The sequence below is a fragment of the Mchenga conophoros genome, linkage group LG7, assembly GCF_057382185.1.
Source record: "Mchenga conophoros isolate Kocher_MC1m ecotype Shallow Benthic linkage group LG7, M_conophoros_male_GT1.1, whole genome shotgun sequence".
In the NCBI taxonomy this organism is placed as follows: domain Eukaryota; kingdom Metazoa; phylum Chordata; class Actinopteri; order Cichliformes; family Cichlidae; genus Mchenga; species Mchenga conophoros.
The window spans coordinates 14,055,111-14,082,159 of record NC_140532.1 but is presented as its reverse complement, the minus strand read 5'-3'; the positions used below and the strand labels follow the sequence as shown (position 1 = coordinate 14,082,159).

General features: G+C 38.3%; 2 protein-coding genes across 10 annotated transcripts; one reads left to right on the top strand and one right to left on the bottom strand.

Moving 5' to 3' along the window:
- Positions 1–594: 594 nt before the first annotated feature.
- iqch (IQ motif containing H) lies at positions 595–22,602 on the bottom strand. 9 transcript variants are annotated; one of them, XM_085282276.1, is made up of 21 exons: positions 22,268–22,601; positions 22,067–22,162; positions 21,870–21,961; positions 21,664–21,739; positions 20,672–20,773; positions 18,783–18,885; positions 17,956–18,098; positions 17,622–17,850; positions 17,317–17,543; positions 15,320–15,386; positions 14,354–14,437; positions 14,092–14,273; positions 12,940–13,212; positions 12,626–12,841; positions 7,215–7,335; positions 6,684–6,970; positions 3,600–3,758; positions 2,190–2,312; positions 1,848–1,909; positions 1,166–1,274; positions 596–970 (listed from the first exon to the last, which is right to left on the bottom strand). In XM_085282276.1, the coding sequence occupies exons 1-21, from the start codon at positions 22,316–22,318 to the stop codon at positions 893–895; spliced, it is 2,880 nt and encodes a 959-aa protein (XP_085138402.1). In that variant the 5' UTR covers positions 22,319–22,601; the 3' UTR covers positions 596–892. The 9 variants fall into 9 exon arrangements, with proteins under 9 accessions (XP_085138403.1, XP_085138402.1, XP_085138399.1 ...); XM_085282273.1 differs by having other exon boundaries at positions 17,317–17,850; positions 22,268–22,600; XM_085282275.1 differs by having other exon boundaries at positions 597–970; positions 12,626–12,814; positions 17,317–17,850; positions 22,268–22,598.
- A 218-nt stretch (positions 22,603–22,820) lies between these two features.
- aagab (alpha and gamma adaptin binding protein) lies at positions 22,821–26,827 on the top strand. Its single transcript, XM_085282272.1, has 10 exons — positions 22,821–23,013; positions 23,299–23,489; positions 23,570–23,666; positions 23,755–23,844; positions 23,960–24,043; positions 24,126–24,205; positions 24,381–24,477; positions 24,607–24,711; positions 26,062–26,111; positions 26,196–26,827. Exons 1-10 carry the CDS (start codon positions 22,920–22,922, stop codon positions 26,271–26,273), a joined length of 966 nt encoding a protein of 321 aa, XP_085138398.1. The 5' UTR covers positions 22,821–22,919; the 3' UTR covers positions 26,274–26,827.
- The last annotated feature ends 222 nt before the right edge of the window (positions 26,828–27,049 follow it).

Below are 27,049 nucleotides of genomic sequence, written 5' to 3'. Positions count from 1 at the left end.
GTTTTTCCATTATCACATGTTGTCTTTTTTGCAATACAACTGTCTATTTGAACAGAGGGGGGTAAAGCATGACTATGAGTGCTTTTTCCTGGAAATCTAAAATTTTATGTGCTTTAAAAAATGTACATCAAGTAAGGCTCTTGGATAAAATTAACATATATAAATCCTTGATACAAATTACAAAATAAAAATTAAGTACGATTTAAATGTTTTTTTGCAATCTCAAATCCACGAATACACGCATCGTCTCTACTTAGAAAGCTTAGAAAGTCAACGTTCACAGTCCAGTGAGGACCAGACTGAAACACTGTCATGTCACCATATGAGGCGAGTTGTTTGAAATTGTCAGCTTCCAGATGAGGACTTTGACAATCAAACTAGTTGACTCTAATCTAATTTAATAAAAATCAACCACAGTAGTGCATGGCCCAATTTGTACAGAAGAAAGGTATTCTGGGAGATCCTAGTGTGTATTGTGACACCAAACGCATATATATATATATGCTTCTGGTACACACATATATATATATATATATATATATATATATATATATATATATATATATATGTACCAGAAGCATTTGACTTGGCAGAAGAAGCATACATTGCTATATACACACATTTGACTTCTTTTTATGTACACACTTTTTGATTTACACATGCAAATTCCTTCTGCATAGGTTTCTGGCAGTGTAATCTTTGTTTATAGTAAAGTATATTCAGGCTTTTGAAACTTTTTACAAAGCCAGTGATTTTACAGATTTGTGATATATTTAGGGTTTTTTTTCAGGAATTTATTTGGAAAGTCCTTCAATCATCTTCAGAGTAGACATATTTAGTTATATTTAGTGATTTTGGAAAAGCAAGTCAGCAACACTGATAATGGAACTATCTAAGATGCAGGTTTAGCCTCCCGTTGAAGCTTGTTCTGAGTCATCTGCAGTATATCTTCTATTTCCTTAATCACCTCCTTCAAGTAAAGCAGACAGAAAAGGAAGCAAACTTAGAGTATTACCTATTATTATTCCATAAAATCATCAACATTAACTTGAAAATATATTCTTATTAGGATATTTATGAGTAGTGATCATGCTTTCAGTTTCACTGATACACAAGTTTCATGACAAATAGATGAGGAGAGATTATTAACTCATTAACATGGTACCATGAAATTGGTTTCTCCTTGGCTTTTAGGGATTGATATTTCCTGATGAATGACTGACAGATGCCGAGCAAAGGTCGCGAGAGCTCTCTGGAGATCCTCTGAGACTGTTCTATTAACGACACCACAAACAAACGAGTTTACTAATGATCCCCAAGTCGCCAGCTAAGAAACAATCACCTTGTTCATCTGATAGTGGTGGTTAAATGAAACTTTCAGCAGACAACATCTTCGCTCTTTAGGGGGATGAGCACAGCTTGATTTAACTGTTACAGCATTGTGGAAGCGAAAGGATTTGTGTGATAAATATGTTAAATAACCCTCTGCTTAACAACTTTTAGAGTTTGTAGCATTACCAAAGCTAGAGGTGGCATCTTAATCCTCTGAAAGAATTGATTTTACTCTTAGCCATGTGAAGTCTTTCACCTAATCGCCTATTATCTTCTTTGGAAAGTGATCGCCTATTTGAACAGAGGAGAGTAAGGCTCCATCTCCCGGGGATGAGCCTCAAATTTTATACACATATATGCAGCAAAAAAACAAAAATCTTATTCTCTTCCACATTATGTTTGTCCATATTTCTGACTTAAAATAATAAAAGATCAGCTTATGGTTTGTCTATAAAGAAAGAAAGTTCATAACTCATGTTTTCTTGTATGGATCTGGTGTAGTAAGACATACTTACATCATTCCAATACTGCTTCGCTTACTGCTGTCAAAAAAAGCGAAAACTGTGCCTTGCTTTGTCTGAAACGCAAGCAACAAAAAACAGAGAAAAATAAAGCTTCATCATTGTATAGCAAAGAGTACTAACTATTAGTGCATTTCAACCCTGCTTTAAATCTAAGCTCTTTAAATTCACACCTTTTCTGTATGTTGCCCTCCCTCCATATGCTGTTGTACTCATTAAAACCTGAAAACAGACTCTGATGTGTAAAATCTGTGCAGTTTCCCTTTGTATTAACCATATAACAGGAACAGTGGAAATGATGATAGAAAAGCGTGCCGATCAATTCTGAATTGTTACCTTTTTGTTAAATCTTATGCCATGGGCCTTGCACATCATAAGGAACACCTTATTGTATAACATGGAAAGGTCAGAGTGAAATAAGTGGTTCCCAATAACTGCACAAAGATTTCCAACTGGAGCCTGGACAAAAAAAAATAGACAGAGAGAAAGAAAGAAAAAAGAAAACAGCAGAAGATGTGAGTGATGACTTTGTCAATTAATTCATTGAATCCAATAATTTAAAGTTTGATTATATTTGGCAGCTAAGTATGGTGGTGGTGTGTGAAATAGATAGAGCAGAAATGGCTAAACCCCAGACATGTCCTTAGGGTCACTGCTGAATTTGTGTGTGTGATTAGTGAACGTGATGAGTACGGGGCACATGTGGTAAACTGTTGGGCCTTTCTTAATTAACTGCAGGGAGGAACAATTAATGCTTAGAAGACATGCCAAACACAAGATGAGCTTAATTGTACGACACCAATCAAAGAAACTACAGGTTGGGGACTGCAGATTTTTTTCATTCAATCTAAGATCAAAGCATTAGTGAATCCACAAAAGGAATACTCACTGCACACAACATTCTGTATCACCGTAATAGAGGGATTCTGTTTGCATGTGTCATAAGTAACACCAGAGAGGTTGATTACTTAAAAGTGGCAGGGCTTAGGAGGATAAAAATGTTCCTGCTTCTCAGCCACCTTTGGGAGACTTAAAGAGTAGGCCTAAGCCCCCGTGAGCTCAGGAGATAGCCCATAACTTGCTGTGAAGGGTGTGTGTTTGCAGTTGTCAGATGCAGGGCCCTCACACAACAATAAAAGCGTCCAACTGGGATTTAATTGTGTTTGTAATATGCAGGGCCTTAATGACGGCCAGCGCCGAAGCCATTAACCACTGCAGTGGCTCAACTGCTGTACTGAAGCACCAGGCCACCAACTAAATGAATGTTTGATAAAATAATACAAGTCGCAGATCAACAAGCGTAAACTCGGGCATACTGCTAATAAAAGAACTCTATTGTTTAAGGCCTGGCACCAGGTTGATGAGGTGTTCAAGCATGCATACACATGCATAATGAAAATGGTATGAATTATTAATGTGTTGATTATTTAGGCTCATCTATCAAAATGATAATGAATTCAGCACCTAAACACCAATTGAGCTCGGTGCATAATTACAGTATTTAGTTGTATTTAACAATAATGAAGAGCAAAACGTTGATCTATCTTTGTGATTACTGAAAGGCTACGAATAGCCTCCATAGTCTCAGGCTGCTTTTTTGTTGCAGAAACTACGTGACGGCATCATTTGATTTAAGAAGAAAAAGAAAAAAGTGTGAATTTAAATTATAGCATCTAAACTCAACACACTGATAGGTGAGTAAAGACATAATTTAAACTGCAAATATAAGCAAATATAAGACGGTACTTTGGGCACGATCTGGTGTTCACAGCATTTCTCGCTGATTGGCATTGGCGCTTCTAAACAGCCTGTGCGGCAATTCAGCGTTCCTCCAGTCATCATCAGAAGCATCTGGGTCATGGCCAGCTGGTTACTGTATGTGATGTCCAGATCAACAGCCCACACCTGCAAACAAGACGTCGTGAACTCTGTGTCATGGAGAGAAGACAAAACTCTATAGACTTAATCATTTCAATTTAATCACAAAAAAAATGGAACATCAAAGTATTTCATCCCTGGACCTTACAAAGCGAAGAGTTAGCACCTCTTAATCCTTACAATGTTACTCATGTTAAGAGGCAAACATAAGGAAAACACAGGCATGGTGAGTGTTTGACTGATTTAGGTAATTCAGTTCTGACATGTGCACAAAGTAGATCCTTCCCTGTGTATTTGAATTCGGGCAGCCCTGGGCATGTTTGGCTCAAGTCTGATGAGAAGTAAAGTTCAGTTATGTATGGTAAATGGCATCATTATAAGTATATTAAGGGGTCAGGTATGGTCGTAGCCCTCCGCTTAAACAGGGCTAATTTTCCCAATAATAACCTAATAGCTCTGCCCTTTCTTCAAAAGTGACAAATAAATCACCAGTGAAGGAGTTGTTAATAACTAAGTGGCAGTTGGCTGCCTCCTTTAGCCATTCCTATTTGTCAAAGTAAACGCTCCTGCCACCGAATGCAAATTGCTGCCTGTCTGAACCCGCAGTCTCGGTAACCCGAGTACTTTATCTCCACCAGCACATGGACATCTGACCATACGCAATAATTATCTTAAATGCTTCACTGTGTTTTATATGAAATTTGAATATATTGTAAAGCATATTGCACAGTCTGCTTCTATAACAATTGTTTTTGGGACCGATTAGTGCGACAGCGTGTAAAAAACAATTCCGGAGAGATACCTGAAAATGTGAGATGTTTGGAAAACTTGAAAAGATTGGCACAAGCGGGAAAACTGGAAAATGTGTGACATGTTTATCTGAAAAATTTGTTTTTAAAATGTTATAGAGACAAAAATAGCTTTTTCCTGATTTGACATAATCTGATTTATAGGGCAGAAGTTACGCAGTTTTGGTTAGTAACCTTTTCTTCCCAATAAGAAAATGCCCAAACTTATGATTTATAAACTGCAGAAACAAGTATGAAAATTTCACGAGGTACATAAAAACGTCAAAAAGAAAAAGTACAGTATGTGGATACAAAGTTTAAAAAAATTCAAGGTGGGAAACACTTTAGCAGAACTGAGTGAGCTTTTCTGTAGGTGGTACTTTAGCTACCTGTGGGCAGATTCACGTCTCTATATATCAGGTTGATACCTGGGCCTGAGTGATGGACACACTTCACCAAGCCATTCACTCAACTCACTAAAACTCATACACCCCTGTCCCATTGTTGCTCTTAACAAAGCTGTGGGAAATGTAAGCCTGGATTGTACCTGTTTTCTATTGCCTTGCATTTTCATTAAAAGCCCCGATGCTGCAGCTGGGGCCCCACCGTTCCACAATGTGAGGAAAGACTGCAAGGGCAAACATATGTGACCCACTTCTTCCCATCAAATAAAGTAGGCAGCTTTTAGCAACAGGTTTGAATCTAAATTGATGTTTAAACCCAGACAGGTTTGCCCATGTGGCTCTCTTCCATCTAAGCTTTGTGTGTGTGGGGAGATGGTTAAGAATCTGTCATTAATGTTCCTGCCTCTATTGAAGCACACGCTGTTTTATAGTCTATTCTTAATTATGCTGTCAGTGAGTCCCTTTCAATTTCAGGTCAACATTGAAGATGAAAATTAATTTTAAGCCTGTCATTATTTCATTCTAAACAGGTAAAGGAAAAAGGGCCTGATTCTGTCCCGAACACATTTAAGAAATTTCTGCTTTTAGTGTCACCATTTTGTCACTGAAATGACAGTTTAATTTGACTAAATAAAATCACAGGATGTAAGAAAGTACTGCAAGTTGGTTTTTTACCCTAAAATAAATACAGCATGGTAGAGTCCACAGTCTGTGCAAAGCCTACTGACAAAAACATTCGTGGCTGGATTTCTAAATCTTCAAAGAAAGAAAAAATGCTGATAATCTAAAACAAAATCGGACATTTGAGGTTATAGGATGCAAATTGCAACACTGCTTTGCTTACATTGTACATTACATCTAATCCAGAAGATACTACCCTCTAGTGGCAAGTGTGCTCTTTCTCCAACTCCGGCATATCTATTATGAATATAAACAAAAGAAGGAAAGTCGGAAAAGTGCAGGGACGATATTTTTTGAACTGTTCTGAATAAAAATCCATCATAAATAACTAGAGGACAAATTGTATTCTGCTACTGGTGTTCTTTCATGTTTTTTAATGAAAGAAGGGGAAAGAAGATAGTGTCCTTCTTTCTTCTTTGTGCTTTTGTAAAACCTGTAAAATTCCACAGTATTTTATAGACTACATTACATACAAAGCATTTCATCATACAGCTCCAAATCAATAGGCAGTCAGTCAAGCCACATGTTAGGAGCAGAGGTTAAAGCATCATAAACCAGTCCATTTCAAATATCATAAATCAAAGTGCTTTCAGCAAAACTTAATCCTGACAAATGAAATAAGACTTCCATGCTGCCTGGCTATAATAGCGAGATACATTTCAGCCGACTGCTGCAGGTAGGGGTTAAACACTGACAGGGTATCCCCCCACCCGAAGCTGCCAAATCACTTTGGAATGACCTATTGTCTGAAAGATAGGTGCCTCTGAAATTCTCAGTATTGTAAGGTTAAAGGGCAAGCCTTAAATGGTGGAATCAGTGTATCGACACAATAAGACTTGACAGTTTATTAGATGGCCTTGTGACACATTTGCTCCCAGTGCCCACAGTTTGCCTTATCTTTTTTTTTAGATCCCAGGGGACTAATATGGGCGGCACCTAACTGCTCCTATGGATCCAGCCTAAAAATTGATCTTTTCCACCAATACGTTGAAATAAAAGCATTTGCAGAATGTGTTGTAACACCTTAGATCATATCTATTATGATAGATAAGCTAAGATCTTCTCTGTTTGTGTCTCACCTTCTTCTCCATGGTGTTATGGTCCAGAAAGCTAACGAGATCCACAGAGACATAACCTACGATACGCCGCTGCAGGCAGGCCCGGCCTACACGGGTGCAGATGGAGTGCAAAGTTTCTGGGTGTACAGAGCTCTGAGGAACAATGGAGCCTATAGCTTCAAGTTTACAACCACCATGGAGTTGGTCTCCACAAGAGAACATGGTCACTTCACCCCCTGGCTCCAGCAGCAGATCTACTGTCAGACAGGTGACACTGTTTGAAGGGGGGTAGGCCTCCACCACACCTCCTGGGAACATAGCAGAGCAGATAAATGGCTCTAGTACCCTCAACAAAACACAGCCTAACAGTAATACAGGACCTGAACTCTCCTAGCAGCTGTTTAGCAATCACAGAAAGTTACATGAAAATTATTGAATTTCGCATTTCACAAAGGCAACACCTGTGAAGCAGGAACGACATAGGAAATCCATATTACATGCTGCTATATTTGCAAGTGAAAAGCATTCCGTGCCTGACAATAGATATCTAACCTTGCCTGAGGAAGGTCTTCAGGAAGCAGGCCCAGTTGGGATAGCAGGAGGTTTTAGCAGGCTGGGCATAATGGGTCAGCCATTCTGGGATCTCATCTAAATATCTGAGCAGCACAGTCTCCTACAGAAAGAAAGTGCATACATTAAGCATCTACTGAATATTGTGCAAATTTTAGGAGTTTTTGTATCAATTCAATGCAAAATAATAAGTTTCAGTTACTTCATTATTATTAAAGCTTTGTATGTGTTGACCATATTATTGGAAGCACATTGTGTTTGACTCCAGTGACTGCTTGTTGTCCCCCAGACCTTGGGTGGCTGCTTCAATTTCTGTGCAAGTGTCTGATGGATATTGCGGGAGGGTCCATCTGTGAGTGACAGCCTATTATCAGAAGGCCTCAGGAGTCTAATGGCTTTAACTCACAGCCTCCAAGCAGCTGCCCTCAATAACAACTCTCTCCACTGGGCAGTTGATGAATACGTAAGCTAACCCCATCTATCTGGGGATCAATCAGGGCTTGACTGAGATCGATATCACTCTTGTTTCTGTAACTAGGAAATGCCATAATGGTTACACCACTTAATTATGCTGTTAATTTCTAACTTTTGTTTTAGGTTTCCCTGAAACAGTTTGACAACAACAAGTACAACTCTCTTCTTATAAGGCTATGATGGCTATATTTAAAATACAATGCCCTGACTAAACCCTCTGTAGCCAGTATGACAACAACAACAACAACAATGCTGTACGTGTGGCGCCAACAGAGAAGAATTTAATTTTTTTCATACACAATAAAACATGAAAAACATTTTTAAGAGATGACTAAATTATAAGTAGAAATAATATCTTTCTTCTGTCCTCATACTATCAAGATCATTACTTTGTTTTGAGTGCACGCTGTTGGGCTTCACTGGAGACAGGACCAGAGATTATACTGTTGATATTCCAGTCATGTAACAGCCATCATCATATTCAAGTACTGTAAGAGGCGAGGTCAAATGCTACACAGTGATTCCCCCTATACAAACCATAAAGCACACAATGGTGCGGCAAAAAGTGTAAGGGAACGGTTGTCATTCTCAACGGAAGAGCAAACTCACCCCAGGACTTTGCCTATGCAGTTCACAGAAACAGCAGGACAGTAAGAAAAGAAAGAGAGGTATTTTGCAATAAATTATTTGGACTTAAACTGCGTATAGTACCCTGTGATAGGATTCAGCCTTTGCTTGGTGTCCACATAAAGCCAAGCAATCTGGTCATAAATAAAATAGATGTTGCCCTGGCTCTTTGATTGCCATTTCACCTCTCCACTACATAGCACAACAACTGAGATACTACAGTGAACAGGTCTCAGGAACAGGAAGATATAATCAGGCTACTTATATATTTCGCATGAATATTTGCTTTACTTCAACCTCATCCTTGGATTTCTTGTACAAACTGAGGCAAAATTTCTTTGCATAAACATTGTAAATAAATACTTAGGATTGTCTTTGCAATGAAAAAAACAAAACTATATATATATATATATATATATATATATATATATATATATATATATATATATATATATATATACACATATATATATATACACACACATATATAAATATAGACTAAAGGAAATATTTTAAATTCCTAAATTCAGGCTAATTATATTAAGGCAAAACATTACATATTTAAACTCCTCCATGCAAGCACAGACTGCACAATATTTAGACATAGAACATCTGTATTAAATGTCCCTCTACCTCTTCAGTGGTAGTGATTATCAAATGACCCATTTCGCTGACAAACTTAACCTAAATAAGGTGTTGCTCAAGATCTGTTTGTACACAGCATGACAAAAAGAAATACTCCATCTGTTGACGCTATTAGGTGTAATTTTTACCCTCTTGTGCCTAATGATCCATATGCAAGCTGTGTGAGCGCTTAAGTGTGTGTATGGCCCCCTTCGGGCATTGCAAGGCTGCAGATCTACATGTCTTTAACCTCTCTCTGTGTAAATGCTAAAAGAGGCCTGGGGGCTTTCTGCAGGCTAAAACATTGTGCTGGAAGCTGTGGGCCTCACAATATTTTGAGAAACACACGCTTTCTAAGACCTGTGCAAAAGCTCCTATAGTAAGGATGAACCCCCCCCCCCCCCACACACACACACACACACACACACACACACACCACCACCACCCATCCATTCTCCTTTTTGTATCATTTTAGGCTATCCTTTTGCATAGCCAGAAGGGTTCTGAATGTTAATATTATTTTGAACGAGCACATGGTATCATCTGACTCAAGCTTTCTCATATGGAGCCCGTCAGAGCAAGCAATAATTAAGAAAAAAGGGCCAGTCACACTCATTTATCCCCCATCTACTTTTATAGTGAATATAATGGGACTTTAACTAAACTATGACACATATGATAATATACACTTTAATAATCCCTTTGATATTTATTGGTAAACAATTATTGGTGAAAGCTGATAAATTATGGATTAGTATTATAATGCTTAATTTGATCATTTGTATTTGATTAATAATTTATTAAAACTACTGTTTTCGTAAAGCTTGCGAAATATTCTGGAGTGTATTCACTAGCTGTCATTACGAGTGCAGTTAGATCTATTGTTTTTCAGCAAAGTGCTCTATTAATGAGCGTCATTTCTCAAAATGTATGAAGAAGGTTAAACATTCATGATAGTTTTTGCTGTGTGAAGAAGATAACGATTAGATACATTAATATAACATATTAATATGCTCGGATCTACTCAACAATACTGTTTTATGATCTTTCAGCACAAAGAGCCAGATTGCACTCTTCTGTATAAAGCATTTCAACAGAAGGTCAGTATGATTCACATCCAAGTGGCTAACAGATTTTAGGAGAAAACAATATCGTAAGAAAAACATCATGCAATGAAGAGCACAGGATGTGGGCTTTGCTTTGATTAAAAGAGCAAGGTGTAGAATAAAGGCCAGTTAAAGTGTTGTGTCCATATGGCCCAGAAGCCCCGAGGCTGTCGGCCTACACTGGGGGCCTCGGCACTCTTCCCTCTCCATGGGACCCCAGCTGGTGAAAGAAACCCCATTTACTTCCCTGTGCTGCTTCAGCCACCATTATGGACCTTGGCTGTGGCTCAGCCACTCTCTGCCATAATTAACAGCACCAAAGCCACAACAATTACAGCCCCGCACCACACATACACTCTGAATTAAAGAATGAGCTAATAGGAACAAAAACAGAGGGAGCCACAAGAACCTTGAGATGACTGCTATTCTTCCGAATGGAATAAAAAGTAAAATTGTTGTGCTCCAAGCCCACAATCATTAGCCTGTAATTAGTTTACACAGTGCTCCCAGTTAAATGGCAAAATACGGTAATTAACACATGACAGAAAATCAAAGGCTACTTTGTAAGCATATGAGAAATAAGAGCCAGGGGCTCAGGCGCTGTGTACAGATTGCATTTGTTGTAAATGAATGGTTTACCATTGATTAAATACATTTTATTTGTTCTAAATAGATCCAAGATGAAACCAGGATTTATATTTTCAGGAAAAACAAATGAATTCTTGCAACATCGCATTTGCAATTTAGACTTTATTTTACAGAGAGCTCAGATCCATCTAATGAGTGTAACAGATGTAAAAAGCTCAGTATAGCAAATATTAATGTAACTTGTATTTAAACTATTCAGTTCTGTTCTATACAAAGTTACTGATACAGTGACAATTCACAGCAGCCATCACAAAGAACTTTACATGCTAAGGTAACAACTAAGGCGAAAACCTCACTCAAGCTGCAGAGTAAAAGTATCAAAATACACATTACTTTGGGAAAGTCTTGAATCTCCCCCCATTTCTTTAAATTTCGTTTTAAAGGATGTATTTTCTCCTAATTTCCTAAGTGATCTTGAGCAATATTTCTCTAGACTTTTTGAAGTTTTTCTTTGGTTGCTTCTTCCCTTATTTTCAGTCCAGTCCTTGCAACTGGCCATCTTCAGAAGAATATTTTTTTCTTACTTTTTTTTGTTGAGCCACACAACAAGCAACTCAGCAAAGTATCAATTGTAAATTGTATCTTTAGGAACTTTGTTACTAGCTGCTGTCACATAAACACAATTTGCTTCCAATTCTTTAACCGAATCTACAAAAAATGACATAAAATTAAAAAAAAACTATCTGCAGCACATGAACAGCAGATGAAAGTCCTTAAGAAATATGAGAAAATCCAATAAAGACCTGAGCCAGGGACTGAGAGATACATTTGACACTTTAGTTGATCTATTTGCTGTCCCATTAGAAATGATCCCAGTGGAAAGGTTGCTGCCAAGAAGCGATTCTTAAGAAAGAAAAATTACACAAGTACTAGACTGAAAATCAGTGGCAACAGGTCTTAAAAAGCAGTGAACCAAATTTGAAGATTTTGGTTTAAATCGCTGTTAGTATGGACGGAGGAGGTCAGGATCCACCATCTGTAAAAGCTGATTTGCAACATCCAAAGAAGAGCTTCAAGAAGCCTATTGCAACAAAGTCTTCCTAAAGGTGGTGATACCAAATGTTGACTTTCAATGTTGTTAGAATGGTATAAACTCTGTTTATGCCTTATATACTGTATTTATTTGTATGTATGTAGACATTTCAATAAGTCACTGCACTTGTTTTCTTAGGAAAATATAAAAATGAGGGGGTGACTCAAGAGTTTTGCACAGTACTATACGGATAGGCAACAGTATGTTAAATACACTATGTGTACCGTGATTTGTTACTGTTGGATGAGTTAAAGCACTCTAGGTTATGTGTGTGTTTCAGGATATATCTATATGTATAAAATATGTATAAAATTAAAAAATGTCATCTATTGATTTACTGTTCTGAGGCTCCTGGGATGACGTTTAAAATACTGTACTAAGGGAATCAGCATTGCCACTGACCCCAGGGTGAAAAATGACATCTCTTTGACCCTAATGTGACATACACTTTTGTTCCTTCAGTGACAGAAGTGAATCTAACCCTTTTTTGGGGCTCTCTCTTCTTCTGAACACCTGGGCACAGTCTGGACTTTAATATCCAGTCGCTACTGTAGTGTTATCTGTTAACTATTTAGTTGTTACCATGTTAACTTAAAGTGGGAGATTCCTCATGGGTGCTGTAATAATAATCGCAATAAACTTTATTTGTATTGTGTTTTTGCAAAACCACTGCTTTGGAGAGAGCCATAAAAACAGGATATAATAGTAAAAAAAACATAAATTTGGTGAGATGTAATAAGGAAAAGTAATCAAAAAAGAAAAACAGAAACTCCAAATTCAAACTCATTTAATAAAACATTGCATAAAATTCAGTGTAAAATTATGCTCAAAAATTTTAAGTCACAGGAAGATTGACATAATGCTCTGAGTCACATCTTTACCTGAATGCATTTTGGGTTCCACAGCTCCGGACCGTAACGATGATACTCCTGCAGAGCCCACTTATAGCAACTAAGATGGCATGTATCACAATATGCTGTACCGTGGCTGCCATCCTCTGAGTCAATCTTGAAGAGCCAGCGCTGCACATCAGTGTTTTGAGTCATAAGCTCTGCCAGTGTTTCATGAAGCTTGACCAAGATTGAAAAATGTGCAAACTAAATTAACACAAACATTAGGAGGGAAAATGTATTATGTTTTCATCTGTTACTGAGCAGTGATGAAGGACTGTGTAATGCAGTATTTGGTGTCTGACCTGGTTTAGCGAGTAGATGTCTCCTTGACCAGGTGGCACATCGACCTCTGCCCCCACAAAAATTCTCCTCCCTCCAGATTTGGTGCTGTAGTGTTGAGCAATAGCAGGTTCTGGACCCAGGATTGGTAGCCCTAACTCATCAGCTACCGCCAGGTCATCCACGTGGGCAATTCCACCCACAATATAGGCATGCTTCCCCTGGATCAGGTTTCTGATGTGCTTCAGGGTTTGTGGACTGTACTTCAGAAGTGTAGACAGGCACATGTTATGGGTCTGGAAGAGAAGAGGGGAGGACGATTTTCAAAGCAGAGCGTTTTCACTGTCTCTTCCAAGGGTTGTTTCTTGACCTGATTTATCACTGTGTACACAAAACAGATCTATTATTGAAATAGCCAGCAGGGTTTTGACCTCTCCTGTATTCTAGCAGGTTGAATTGATAAAAGCTGCCTGTGGGAGGCCTCCCCTATCCTTCACATCTTTAATGTGTGCTCCCAATGAGCTCCTTGGGAATACAACTAATTACTTCACATCTGTATTTATTTGATCCACATGGAATTATCCCTTCTGTCACTGGCAGAATGCGCTGCCAGCCATGGGTAGCAGTGATTCATCTCAGCAACACGTCTGGCACAGTTTAACAACAAAACAGCAGGAAAATCAATAAAAAGAATGAAGAAGACCATGTCATGTTGCACATTCAATCTAGCGCAAAACGATGGAATAAGATGGATAGAATGGCTGGATGTGCAAAGATAAATATAGCAACAGCTTCACTTTTATAGCAGTGAGATACTCAGAACTATTAAAAATACAGCCTTTAAATGTAATGATGAGTTAATTAAACCACCCACTATGGAATTTAATCATCTGCTGAACAACATCTGAAAACACCCTCAGTTAAATTCAGTAAAACTTGCAAAATATGTAGAGTTTTGGTTTGACAAGTAGAAAGAAAGATGAAAAAATGTTAGACAGAGTGTAGCGCTATAACAACAACCTCCTTTGGTACCCTCTAGAGGATAATTTATAAACTACAAACGCTTGTGGCATCTATAAATATATAGTAAGCAGATTTCTGTGCTCAAAAGGCACATTGTTATCATGTTAATACTTAAAAGTTGCAAGTAAATTGGTGAATACTGTCATCCTTACTGGGAAATAATCTACAGCCTCAGGTGTGAGGATGATGTAGCGTCTCACGGAGGATGAGGCTCGAGCGGTCCTGGTATCAGCCCCATCTGTGGCTCCATCACACTTCAGGAGGCTGGTGTAATAGTCCAAGATGTCGTTTCCCAGATGCTGGGGACATATGTAGATCACCTCCACATTTTCATCTACAATTACACAAAGAGTGTTTTACAAATGGCATGTTTACAGATATGAACAATAAAAAAACGTAAGCTGTGCAGCTTACCTCTAATATCACACAACCTGCTCATTTGGATGTTCTGTAGGATGTCAAAGCCTCTCAAGTTCAGTCGTTTCCTCTGAGAGTATCCTGTCAGAAAAATGTTATATGTTATCTAACAGTTTAAAAATCTGTAGCTCTGTACAACTACTGATAATGCGTGTGTTACTAGACTTGGGGATGAGGGACTTAAGTCTAATCACACTGTAGTGCAATCCGATGATTAATTTAGCTTAATAACTAGCAGGTGCTGTGCCTGTCGCGTGCTGGGAGTCCTGCTGCACCATGTCCAGCCACCACTGAACTACATTCAGTGATACCGCCAGGATTTTAGCCCATGTATGTCTGGATTTCTGCCTGAGAGAGAATCCTCAACTGAATCAAGGTAATTAAATGATTGGATTCATGCTAATTAACAACAATGGGGTTCAACTTTCTAATTATCCTTGCTCACACAGCACTCTCTGTAGTCACCCCAAGTGCAAATAAAGCATTCCATCTGCTAGTAATTAGGCTTAATAATTTTAGACAATCGCTCAATGATTTACAATGCACATGCCTGATTACTGTCTAAATGTGGATGCTGCGGTGAAATTAGAACAAGAACCGATCCTAGATTGCACTCTGTGTTTAGCGTGAAAAACACAGCAGCGATTCCTCTTTTGTGTCTTTTTTTTCTGCCTTTTTTTTGCGCAGCAATAAAATAAGACCTTTGTGCCGCTTGTAAATATTCACCATAATGGCTTTTCATTTGCTTAATCTACAAATTAAATGGCGATTGAGACTAAATTGTTCAGTTCCCTGGCATGGGGACTGTCATCATCCTGTGAGTGCTTTCCTGCAGAGAGTCATTTGAACGAGACAGAGTGCCTGCACCAGGGCCACAGACTGGGGCAGCAGAGTGGTGAGACCGGGGGTGACTGCTGCTAGATCAGATGTGCTTGTGTGTGTGCAGCAGGCAAAGAAAGCTACCTAATGAAGGGATGTGGATAATGGTCCTCTTGAAGGACTGGATGCGTTTCCAGTTGGCTGCCAGATGCTGGGGACGGAAAAAAGGAGCGATCAGAGATGGGATCGCCAGAGCGTATGCACACACACACATACACACACAAATCATCATATCATTGCATAGCTAAAACACATCAAGCCAATCTCTCTCTGGGCTCACAGAAGCAAACCAAGCATAAAATACCACCGTAATTAAATTAAGCGTTTACTTTAGGAACATCTTCTCACAATTAATTCAATCAGCAAGGTACATGATGCTACTGCCAGGGGAAGATTAGCAGGCTTAATTACCAGGGTATGAATGCTTTAAGAGTGAGAACATACATTTAGTGCATGTATACACACACAGTAATGGTAAAACTAAATGAGGTTTTAGGCACTAATTAATATTATGTCAGCGCTCTAGAAGATGTTCAGCCAGATGACACAGAGACATGACATCTACAAGAAAAGGGAAAAGGATTACAGAATATTACGTATGTAGAACAATTGAACTGTCACAGCAGTCTTTTAAATAGAAACACTGTTTTATTTCCCATGTCTAAGATTACAAGTTAACGTAGTTAAGTATACGTCATGCATTCTGCCATGTTAAGGAGATGTTAAAATATTTGGAGATACTGAACATAAACTTTGGGAAGCCTGCCTGGAAGTCTTCAATGAAGAAAATCAGTCTTTTCAGCCTAATAAATAAAAAAACGAACTTGTTTTTAACTGCAGTTCTGGTGTAGATTATATGTACCGTCACTCTTTTGCATCTCTTAAATTATGCCAATGCGATTAGAACATGTTTACTGTTTATTTACACGTTAAAATTCACAGTAACATATTATTTTTGAATGAAGAAAAAATCCCTTTCCAGTATGTGGGCAATATATAAAACACATTCTCTGAACAATATTTGATTTTCTTCACCTAAATCTGCCTTGTAGCTTACTGAAAAACGCAGAAGCCATGACTATGTAAATATATTTTATTTCATACTAGTGGAATAAGATTCATTAGTTGTTCATTAGATCAGGATTGATACTTAATAGCACAAATCATGCTCACTTGCTAAAAAGTGTGGCATTTTTAAAAGCAGAAAGATATATTTTTTAATATTTCCTAAATTAATCTAAGGTTGTAAAAAACTGGTAAACAGGTAAAAGTGCTACAGACACTGTAGAGAGCTGTCCTATCTTATAAGAATATCAATCCTCTCTGGGGTGAAGAGAAGTAGCCTTGTGCTTGATCGACAAAGAACACAATTGATGTGGCACTGAGAAAATACATAATCAATTTTTTTCATTAAATCAGATGTTGAGTATCAGAAGAGAGAGAGGGGAAACCTTTCCCTTTTAGAGATCAAATAACTAACAAATGCCAAAACACGTATTTCATTTTTATAACATTTCATCATATGTGTAGTAATTATTACTTGAACTGTAACAGACAATCAGCTGATTGTCCCTAGGCTTTGTAGCCTTCATTACCACTGTTTCTGCTTCTGTCTTCTTTTACAGTGTGGCTATACTTATATTTATTGTCTTCATCCCATCCACTTTTCCATTGTCTTTTTCTTTTCTCCTTAAACTTTACTAAAATGTGTATATCTGGGTTTGTTTCTGTAAATCTCACACTGTAAGTACTAGAGAAATGCATTTTTTACCACTGTAAACAATTGTCTATAACACTGCATCTTAGCATAGCATTACATGGCTTCTGTCCAAATTTCTAAAATTGTCTTGGTGTTCTAGAAATGACCATGTGCCTTAAAAAATGCTTGTAAAATACAGAACATTTATACTAAACAGAATCACAATGTGCAACCTTATTTTAATGAAAAGGAATCCATTTACAGTCAAAGGACAAATATCAATGGATTCATTGGATTTGGAGAAATTGAGAGAATAGTCAAGAAAACAGGTACCAGAGCATTATTAGGTAAAAGAGAGATGGAAGCGAGAAAGTAGCATCACCTGTGCTCGGCTGCGGCTGTTTTCCAGCTGACTAAAACGCCGAGCCTGCAGGGCCTTCCTGACACGGCACAGCTGAGCGTGCATCAACCATGAGATGGCAATGGTGCCCGCCGCCCACTTGCGGCGACAGTGGCACAAGTAGGCTGTCCGGGCTAAGTAGCGCCTCCAGGAGGACTGGATGTGGATGGCAGCGGCCTCGATGCCTCCCTCTCCCTTGTAGCGCTGACCTGGGTGCGAGATGAGTTCTGAAACCTCCTCCCAGTTTTCTAGCACTGAGAGGACAGGCATCGCTGAAGGAGCCTTACTCCAACCACTATCCCAAACATGGCTCAGCTCCACCAGGCGCTCTCCACCCACTTTGGCTAAAGGCACAGCAAACTCCCTGAGCAGTTTTTGCAGGGCCTCTAGAACATCAACCACACTGCTCCAGCACAAGACAAAACACTGCTTGAAATGACAGAAGTCTGCAGCCATTGGGTCGACCTGTCCACTTCTGATTGTAAAAAGGTACCTGGGGATATCTACAGGCAGGCTCTAAAGAGGAAACAAGTGAGAGACACCCAGCTTAGTTATTAATAACAGTGTTACAATTCATGAAAATGTTGGTTTTTACCACCTACTATTTTTGAATTAGTGTACCTGAGGACTTCTAGGAACCATGCTCTTGGAAGTTGTGGCGAAAGCTGGTGTCTCAGTGGGTGTGCAGTCTTTGTCTGCTCTTAAATAAGTGGATTCAGCTTTTGTTTTACATACTGGCTGTTCGTGGCACGTGGACTTTGAATCTATCAGGGCAAAATTCACAGAAAGACCCAGATACATTTTAAAAGTGATCAGAAGTCAAATCAAGCATCAGCTATCTCTTCAAGAACAGAGTCATTGAGATATTTAACCTAAAATCATGAAAGAAAAACTAAAACAGCTAGAAGGATGAGACAAAAAACATAATAGCTTTGGCAAAGCTGATGGACTTTTATCCAGATTCTTAAAAGTTTGGTATTCTAAAAAGTAGAACTTTTAGCAAAGATAAATGACATTTTCCATAAAAGACATTTTTTAATATTCCCTAAATAATAAATTCAAGGTTAATGTAAAAAGCAGACAGAAACAGGAAAAACTGCTACAGACTCTGTAGAGCGCTGTCCCATCTTTGAAAAATATCAATCTTCTCTGGGATAAAGAGATGCAGCCTTGTAGTCGATCGACACAGAACACAAATTTGGATGTGGCACTGTCCTCGTTCATCCTCTCCCAGGATTAAGAAAATATATATAATAGTATCTAAACTTAATACTACTAACTTAATATAAAAATTTATATGATTTGGAGTTTGACACTATAGAGTATTGTGGAATTACTGACTTGATCAAAGTTTCCGAAAACATTAAGCAAACACAGAATGTCAAAAGATGTTTGTCTGGAGTATAAAAGATGAGGAGATGGTGTAGGGGTGGTGAAATGCTGCTAACCTGTCCAAAAGTCTTCTTTGGGAACTACCAGGATGTGATGGCCCTTTGATTCAGCTCCTTGAAGATTCACCACAGAGCCAGAGATTATCCTGTCACCTTTTGCCTGAACAGAAGATTTTCGCAACATCAGTGACTGCACATCAGATGTAAACACAACCAACAAAACGCTGCCTGACATTACCTGCTACTGTCCACATTAAAACCCATCTGTCCCATTAGACATGAAAACATTTTCTAGGGGAATAAGTATAAACAAGCGGTTCAGGATAGCATGCTTTATCAGAAACAACAGGTTTGCTGCATTCATTAAGAATTTAGAAAAGTGCCACTGGCAATAGGACCTTCGCTGTAACTCACTGTCAATCATAGTTATTCAAATCTGTTAACCTTAAACATTTTAATTCATAACACTGGATTACAATAAAAATAAAACAAGATTTATTGGCCTAATTTCAGTATGAATTTGTTGTGACTACATTTAAACATTTCACAACTCATAAAACAGAAAGTTTGTGCTCCTCCAGATTTGTCACCTAATGTCCTTTCTTTTGTTCTTCTCAGACCACTGAGCTCTTTGACAGACCACAGGTAGCAGCCAGGTGCAGTGAGATTCTCCCCTCAAAGGCACACATCTGTTTCAGATGAGGTTGGGAAAAAGGTGGCACCCTTTGTAAAATTGCTAAAATGCAAACGCTCATTGCCTGGCATGGGTATGGAGAGAAGAAGAGCTGGCCTGAGTTGCAGGAGATGGTAGCAGGCAGAGAGCCAGTGGTTAGCAGTTGGGGAAGCTACGGCTGTCTTATTGGCATGCTGGACCAGGTATCCACTTCTGTCTTGAGACAGCTGTAAACCAGTAGCCCATAGCACAGCAATCAGGCGCCTGTTACTTTAGAAGAATGCTGATGTGCTGCAATCTGCTGCTTTCCGCTTTCTGCAGCCAGCAATTCCATCTCTCCTATATCAGAGTGACAGTCTTGGCCTATGTTTCTTGTGTCAGGTAGAGATTCCCAAAAACATATCAGAAAAGTGTGTAAAATAGATCTAAAACTAATGCCGACCTTTGCAAAGATTAATTTGTTTGCTGTGACAAGTGCTGGATGTCATCCCTAAGCCAAGTGACCTTTACGTCACAGACTGTCTGAACATGAGACTTGAGGCATCTATTAATACAGAACACTACCATCACTCTTCACTCCAGCACACACTGTCTATTGGAAGGATTAGAGAGTAAGTATTGGGGAAAAGAACAATGATATCTAATTCACCACAGGTGCAGCAGAAACTTTTCTCACTGTACAAAGCAAATACCCGGAGGAAATAATTATTATTTCATGATTAAACTCTGACAAAACTATGATTATAGCCGAGATTTCATGCAGTGAATGGTGTTCTTTCCAGCGGTAAGACTGAAATGCCCCATGAAAACATTTAAAATATAATTAGAAAACATTGAGCCTGATGTCTGCAACAAATGAAAAGTCGAAATTCTCTTTTGTGGTTCCGTTTTACAAAGCCACTGCAAATTATCTGTCAGCTACTTTGTGTAGAGTATTCAATCCGACAAACTGTAGCACATAATTTTTGGAGAAAAAAACAACTATCGACATAATAAACAGATTCAAAGGCTCCAGAGAAAAGTTGACTAAAGTGGCAAGTTCACAGGGTTTATTTTAGACCCACCTGTGATAAATAATACATCACAATAAGAATAACTGGATTAAGAGTTGTTTATGTTATAACATTATGTATATGATCAGTAAATGTAATACCATGTTTATACTTCATTTGAAAGACCCTATGGCTTTCTGTAAGGTGTAGTTTCTAAAGAAATCATGCATGATAGCAAACTACAACTACAGGTTATTCTACATTTATGGAATATTACTTACCTCATTTGCTCTCTTCCTGTGAGTATCAGTAAGCAATTTCCCAGATTTCTGATGCCTAATGGATCTTTTGTTTGGCAAACACATGTTCAATGCTAACTTGTCCTGAAACAGAGAAAGGAAAAGAAATCAGAAATTGTAATAGAAGATGCACTCTCATTAGTCTATTCATTAGGTATACCTCATCAGTACCAGGTTGAACCCCCTTTTGAATCATAGCTGCCTTAATTCATCATGGCACAAGTTTCATCAAGGGGCTGCAAACATTCCTCAGAGACTTTGACAGCATCACGCCACTAATACAGATCTGTTGCATCCCAGAGGTGCTCTGTTTAAGATCATGTGACTGTTGAGACCATTTGAGTACAGTGAACTCATTGTCATGTTCAAGAAACCACTTTGAGGTGAACAATCTTTGTGACATGGTGCATAATCCTGCTGGAAGCAGCCATCTGAAGATGGTTACACTGTAACCGTAAAGTGATGGATCAACTCAAAGGAGTCTGGCTATTCTCCTCTGATCCAGAGAACTGTCGCTCACTGTATATTTTCTCTCTTTCAGACAATCCTCTGTATACCTTATAGAGATGGTTGTGCAGGAAAATCCCAGTAAACTAGCAATTTGTGAAATACTCAGAACAGACCGCCTGGCGCCAACAATGCTACGTCCAGAGATCATCTTGCCCATTCTGACGCTCAGTTTGAATTTCAGCAGGTGATTTTGTACATTCCTAAATGCACCAAGTTGCTGCCGTGTGATTGGGCTATTGATATTTGCATTGACATGCTGTTAATGCAAACAGGTGTACCTAATAATTTTTCCAATGAGCGTGTAAATAGTTAGGATTTTTGCTAAACAAAAAAGGTATCAATCCTTGCCCGCTTTTACCTTCCCTATCGTATTGCACGTGTTTAGCTTGTACACACCCTCATTAATTGAAAAAAGGTCATTTATTATCCTTTTTTAAAGTTTCTGAATGCACATAATAATCTACCTGTTCCCCTGCTGGAGCTCCTGGAAGGTTTTCTCTCTGTTTCTTCACATCTGAGATTTTCTCCAGACAAGGAGTCCTGTGTAAAGACTTTCTTTCAGACTCACAATCCCAATTAACCAGAATTCACAACAATTCTAAACATATTTAATCAAATTTGCAAAAAGGTAATGGTTGAGCAAAATATTCCCACTAAAAATACTACTTACCATTTAGAAATAGTCTTTTTTTGTAAATCTTCAATGGGAGGAAGAACCAGCTGCTGCTTATTCACTGTTTTCAAACAATCCTCTGCATGTTTCTACAGACAGTCAAGAACTTATTAACTGTCGGTTCTTACGTGTACTATGTTTCACTTAAGTCTCTTTATTTAATATAAATGCTACTGTGCGTGAAGATTTCTCACCCTGATGTTCAGGGCCTGAGTGTTCAGTGTTGTCCTCCCCTCACTGACAGTCACTTTCTCAAGACTAGGTTTGAGTTGTCTTAAATCGTCTTCCACCTGCAATACAGTCATAAAATGTAAATACTCCAGAAAATGACCTAAAAACAGCATACACGAGTTTGATGATTTAGCGAAAGGCAAGATAAGTCAAGGAAACTTTACCCGAACCGAAACAGCTCCCGACTTGTCTTCCTTTTTAACCACTTCGGACATTTTTTTTCATCATTATTTATGGGTTTGTAACTGAAATATATATAGCACAATGGCGAACTGTACTAGTTACCCCAATGACTTTTCTACAGTCATTGAGTTACCCACTGTTAGCGAAACAATTAGCTTGTCACCAGTGAAAGTTTCTGATTCGGTACACGTAACCTTGACGACGAGACACCGTGCAGCTCATTTCTTCCTGGAGTTTGACAGTCAGGCATATAAGGGTCACGTCTAAGTAAATAATTGTTTATCCCAATGCTCCAATCCCATTGCCACATAACCATGGCCTTTACTTTAATCACCTTCTAAAACATATCAGCTGATGTTAGATTTGTTCACAGTGTCCCTCCACTTCACATAAACGCAGAGTGCAATTTTTTGATTTTGCTTTTTAAATAATTATCATTATCATCATCCTTATTATTATTATTATTATTACTTAGTTTCAATGATGGATCGAAAAATATTTTTACAATTAAACGTCACAAGACTGTTTAACGTGCACCGGAAGAGGCCGGTCAGAGTTGAAAGGTCTCCCAAGTTTTCCATCGTAACGCTAAGCTAATAGCTGAAGAAGCTTTCTCTCCAATTTATAATTAAAATGTCAGCTTCAGAAGAAAACACAGAAATAGCCACCCCATGTGTGCTTGTCACTAGCTGTGACAGCGAGTTTAAAGAAGAAGAACTAATCAAACGTAAGTTAAGGTGAAAATAACATAATAGTAAGGAAGCTAACGTTAAACAGAGCTAACTAAGCGATAGCATCTGGAAGCCCTTTTATGTCTTTTTCTCGGGTTAATAGCGAATTTCTTCAAGGCGTCTAAGCCATTTTATGTCCTTTACTTTCGCCAGGCTGATATACAAGCGATATGGTAATGCTAATTAAGGTTAATACTATTCCTGTTGCTTGAGCTTTCACCGTGAGAAGCTTAGCTTGACGTCTTTGTTCGTGTAGATCAACAGATTTGTTTTTGTCTCAGAAATCCTCAGTACGAAGACTTTACCCGAGCCGACAAAGCGAGAGGAAACAGTGGTCTGGTACCCTTGGACCATCAACAACAAGTATTATACGGCAGATGTCAGTCTCTGTGTTGTATCAAGCACTTTTCACATGTCGTCAGAGATTGCCCAGTCCATGCAAGCTTTCATCGCTTATTTTGACAGCAAAGCGGTATGTGACATAAGAAGTTATATTTATAAGTCTAAACAGCACGTTTCTTCATGCCTTTATATCATCCATTATGTTTGCAGAAAGATGGGCTGCAAAAGCTACAACCTTGGATCCCGTTAGTGGAAGATCTTGCGCCAGAGGTGCTCATCCTGGTCTGTGACAGAGTCTGTGAAAATGGTCAGTTTTTTTGCTCTGCATGTGGCTTGCAGAAAACACTGTCTTACATATAAGTCGTGGGGGATACAACTTCTAATTTATGTTGTAGGAGTCACCAGACATGAAGCGCAGCAGTGGTGTTTGGCTCATGCATTTGAGCTCGTAGAACTCAATCCTCAGGAGCTCCCAGATGAGGATGGTGAGTTTCTCAAATGGGAGAAATGAGCAGTGACATCACCCAGATTTATATCTCAATTCTTTGTGTTTTGATAATATTTTCACCCACATTCACACTATTCTGTTTTCTCTATCAGACGACTTTCCAGAATCCACAGGTGTAAAGAGAATTGTTCAGGCTCTCAATGCAAATGTGTGGTCCAGCGTGGAAATGAAGGATGGTAAGATGACATAACCTTTGATTTAACTATTACATACTCTGTGTATGCATGTATGGCATGTGACAGTTTACATCTCTAACAGGGCACAATCAGGGCTTTGGTCTGATGAGCAGTTTGGTGGCTTCCAGACATAACAACCCACGCACCTGCCAAGATCCACCAGTCAGTGGAGTTTTCCTTTTTTGATAATGATCGATTTATTTAGGTTTTAACAGTATTTTTTCATGCATTTTCTTGCTTGCTTGCTTGCTTGAATCAATACAATTTAAATTTATGTTTTTTTAAAGTCGTTTTTGTGGAGGCATGCTGATCCAAGCTGTTTTATTTTTTTTGGTAGTCTTCCAGCTTACCAGTAGAGGGCACCGTTAACAATGAGGAGCCTACCCATACAGAAAGTACTACAAATACAGACACACAGGAAGAGGCAGTAGTTGGTAAGCGAATGCCTTGTGATAGAATTTTCTTTACTAAGTCGTGAATCAATTTTTCTCAGATTCCTCAAAATACTGCTGCTGGAACTGTTAGTTATGTGTATAAACATACATTTTTTTGATCTCCCTCAGATGCAATGACTGATTTGGACATTCAGGAGCTCGCTAACCTCACAACTGGAGATGTAGATGTTGATAACTTTGAACGGCTTTTTACCAAATTAAAGGAGATGAAAGGTAAATGGGAGAATTTTAAAAAAGATATGCAAATCTTGTTTTTTCTTTCTTTCTTTCTTTCTTTCTTTTTTTTTATTTAAAGGTATGTTGTCCCTGTGGAGGTTAAATATTTTCTATAGAGTTCACTTTGAATAGCTAAGTGAGCATCTTTGATGTATTTAGCTTTTGTTTTTCATTATATTTTCAAAATAGTTTGATGCATTTCAGATGATTACTTTAACTAATAAAAAGAAAGTGATTATGATAAAAAGTTTAAGCCCCCATGGTCAGTACTTTGTAAGCAACACATCTTACCATTCTTGTTTGTTGGATTTTCACCCTTTCTTTGCAAACATCTTTCAGTTTTGTCAGATCTTTGTTCTGGCCTGCACAGCTTCTTTAAACTCCATCAACTGTTGAAGATGTTTAGCTCAGGAAATTTCAAGAACCACTGACAAATCTTCAGTGTTCGTCACTCAGTAGTTGTTGTTGGATTTTGAGGTGTTTTTCGGATTGTTAAAATGTTGTTAAACAACATCATCTTTTTTTATCTTGAGCTTTTTGTTTGCAGATACTGCAGTGCAGAATTTGTGGTATATAATTGAATCCATCCTTCCTCTATCTTGTGCCAGTGGCTGTAACACAAGCCATCCACCCATATGCTTAACAGTTAAAGAGATCATTAGGTTTATTTAGATGTTCATTTGAAAACTTCTGATGCTTTTAATTATCTCTTCCACGAAGGTCGTGGTTGTACAAGTAGATTAAAGCACAGTCTGCTCAATTTTCCTGAAGTTCCTTTGTTTTCATCACAGGGTTTTGATTCTAGCAATCCTACGATTAGATCTCTTAAAGTTTTTTTTTTTGCTTTGTTTTCCAGACATCACTTTGATGTCCCTCCTTTCTTTTTAAGTACAGTAAATCAGTTCCATTAATTCCAGTTCCAGCTGAGTAAAGGCCTTCTTAAAGCAATATCCTGAATTGTGGGCATAAAATTTTTAATCTTCAAAGGACAAGGCGCTCTTACTTAGTAGAGGACTCAATGGCTGATTATTGTAGGAATAATATTTTAGGAGTCAGAATATGTATGCAAGTCTTGAAATGTGCATTGCCCAAGTTTCCAGAACAATTACTATGAACAAGCCAAAGCACAGACAAGCTAGTTACCTTCAGGATTTCTGAGATTACTAAGATTTTGGAATACTTGCATTGCACAAAAACTCTAGTCTTGCATTCAAGGTTTCAGAAACAAACAAACAAAAAACAACAAATCAACTTTTCATCAGGAGTGCTCAAATATTTGGATGCCAGTGCACCTGATGTCATTGTGGCTGACTGATGATTTTGGTCTTCTCTATTTTAAACCTACAGACAAAGCTTCTTCATTACCCCACGAGCAGAGAAAAGTTCACGCAGAAAAGGTAAGTTTTTTTTTTCTTTAGTGTTTTAATTTAACCCTTCATTAGTTCAATACATGATCTGTTTACCCACAATCTGCTTTCTAGGTGGCAAAAGCATTTTGGATGGCCATCGGTGGTGATGAAGATGAGATAGATGGGTTATCATCGGGAGAAGAAAGCTAAAAGTAGCTGGCTGTAACTTGGACTCCTTTCACCTGATCCTCCTGTTTTTCTTGGGGCTTCCACAAGATTCAGCATCCCGTGACATCCTGCTTGCACTTGGAAAGTGGAGATGCTTACAGATGGCACTGTAGGCATTAGTATATTTAAAAACTGTGGATTCTTAACATGAAATGATGTATTGAAAAAACAGATGGGAATTCCTGATTGCAAGAAAAGCAAATGAGTGGCCCTGATCCTCAATCTACTCCCCTGGGTTCTTCACTATACTTTAGCCCTAAGTGAACCTCAGCACGTGATGGTGTTGAAGGTGGGGAAAGACATGAAATGTATGTGGTTTGTGTATTTGTTATTAGGTACATTGATACATATATTTTAAAGGTAAATGATGTGCCTTATCCTAAAAAGACATATAATGCACACTGGAATAAATTAACACAAAACCTTGTGATTTTAATATTTAGTGAGTATGGTTTATTTGTTGTGAACACTCACATGGGTTCACAATCTCTATTCAACTTAAATAAAAGGATATGTGTATTGTGCTTTGCGATTAACTCTGCAGTAAATAAGTAATTTAGATGTAGCGCAGTGGGGAGTTTCTAATATTTTTATCAAGCCTTAATGAGTAGAGAAGCACATTTAAAAATATATTATACTGTACATACATACCATCACAAACTATGCCGTTTAGCAAAAGAGTGTCGCGTCACCTCTACAGGTTTCCTGATGATATCATTTATTACAGGACACTTATCCGCTTTATGTATATCAATTTC

Bases quoted from the DNA above. Each gene is read 5' to 3' on its own strand.
- aagab (XM_085282272.1), top strand. From the start codon at position 22,920: ATGTCAGCTTCAGAAGAAAACACAGAAATAGCCACCCCATGTGTGCTT. The intron at 23,014-23,298 runs GTAAGTTAAGGT...TTTTTGTCTCAG, and splicing joins AGAAGAAGAACTAATCAAAC to AAATCCTCAGTACGAAGACT. The intron at 26,112-26,195 runs GTAAGTTTTTTT...TCTGCTTTCTAG, and splicing joins GAAAAGTTCACGCAGAAAAG to GTGGCAAAAGCATTTTGGAT.
- iqch (XM_085282273.1), bottom strand. From the start codon at position 22,318: ATGTCCGAAGTGGTTAAAAAGGAAGACAAGTCGGGAGCTGTTTCGGTT. The intron at 18,099-18,782 runs GTTAGCAGCATT...TTGCCCTGATAG, and splicing joins CAAAGAAGACTTTTGGACAG to ATTCAAAGTCCACGTGCCAC. The intron at 17,851-17,955 runs GTACACTAATTC...TTTCCTCTTTAG, and splicing joins TGGTTCCTAGAAGTCCTCAG to AGCCTGCCTGTAGATATCCC.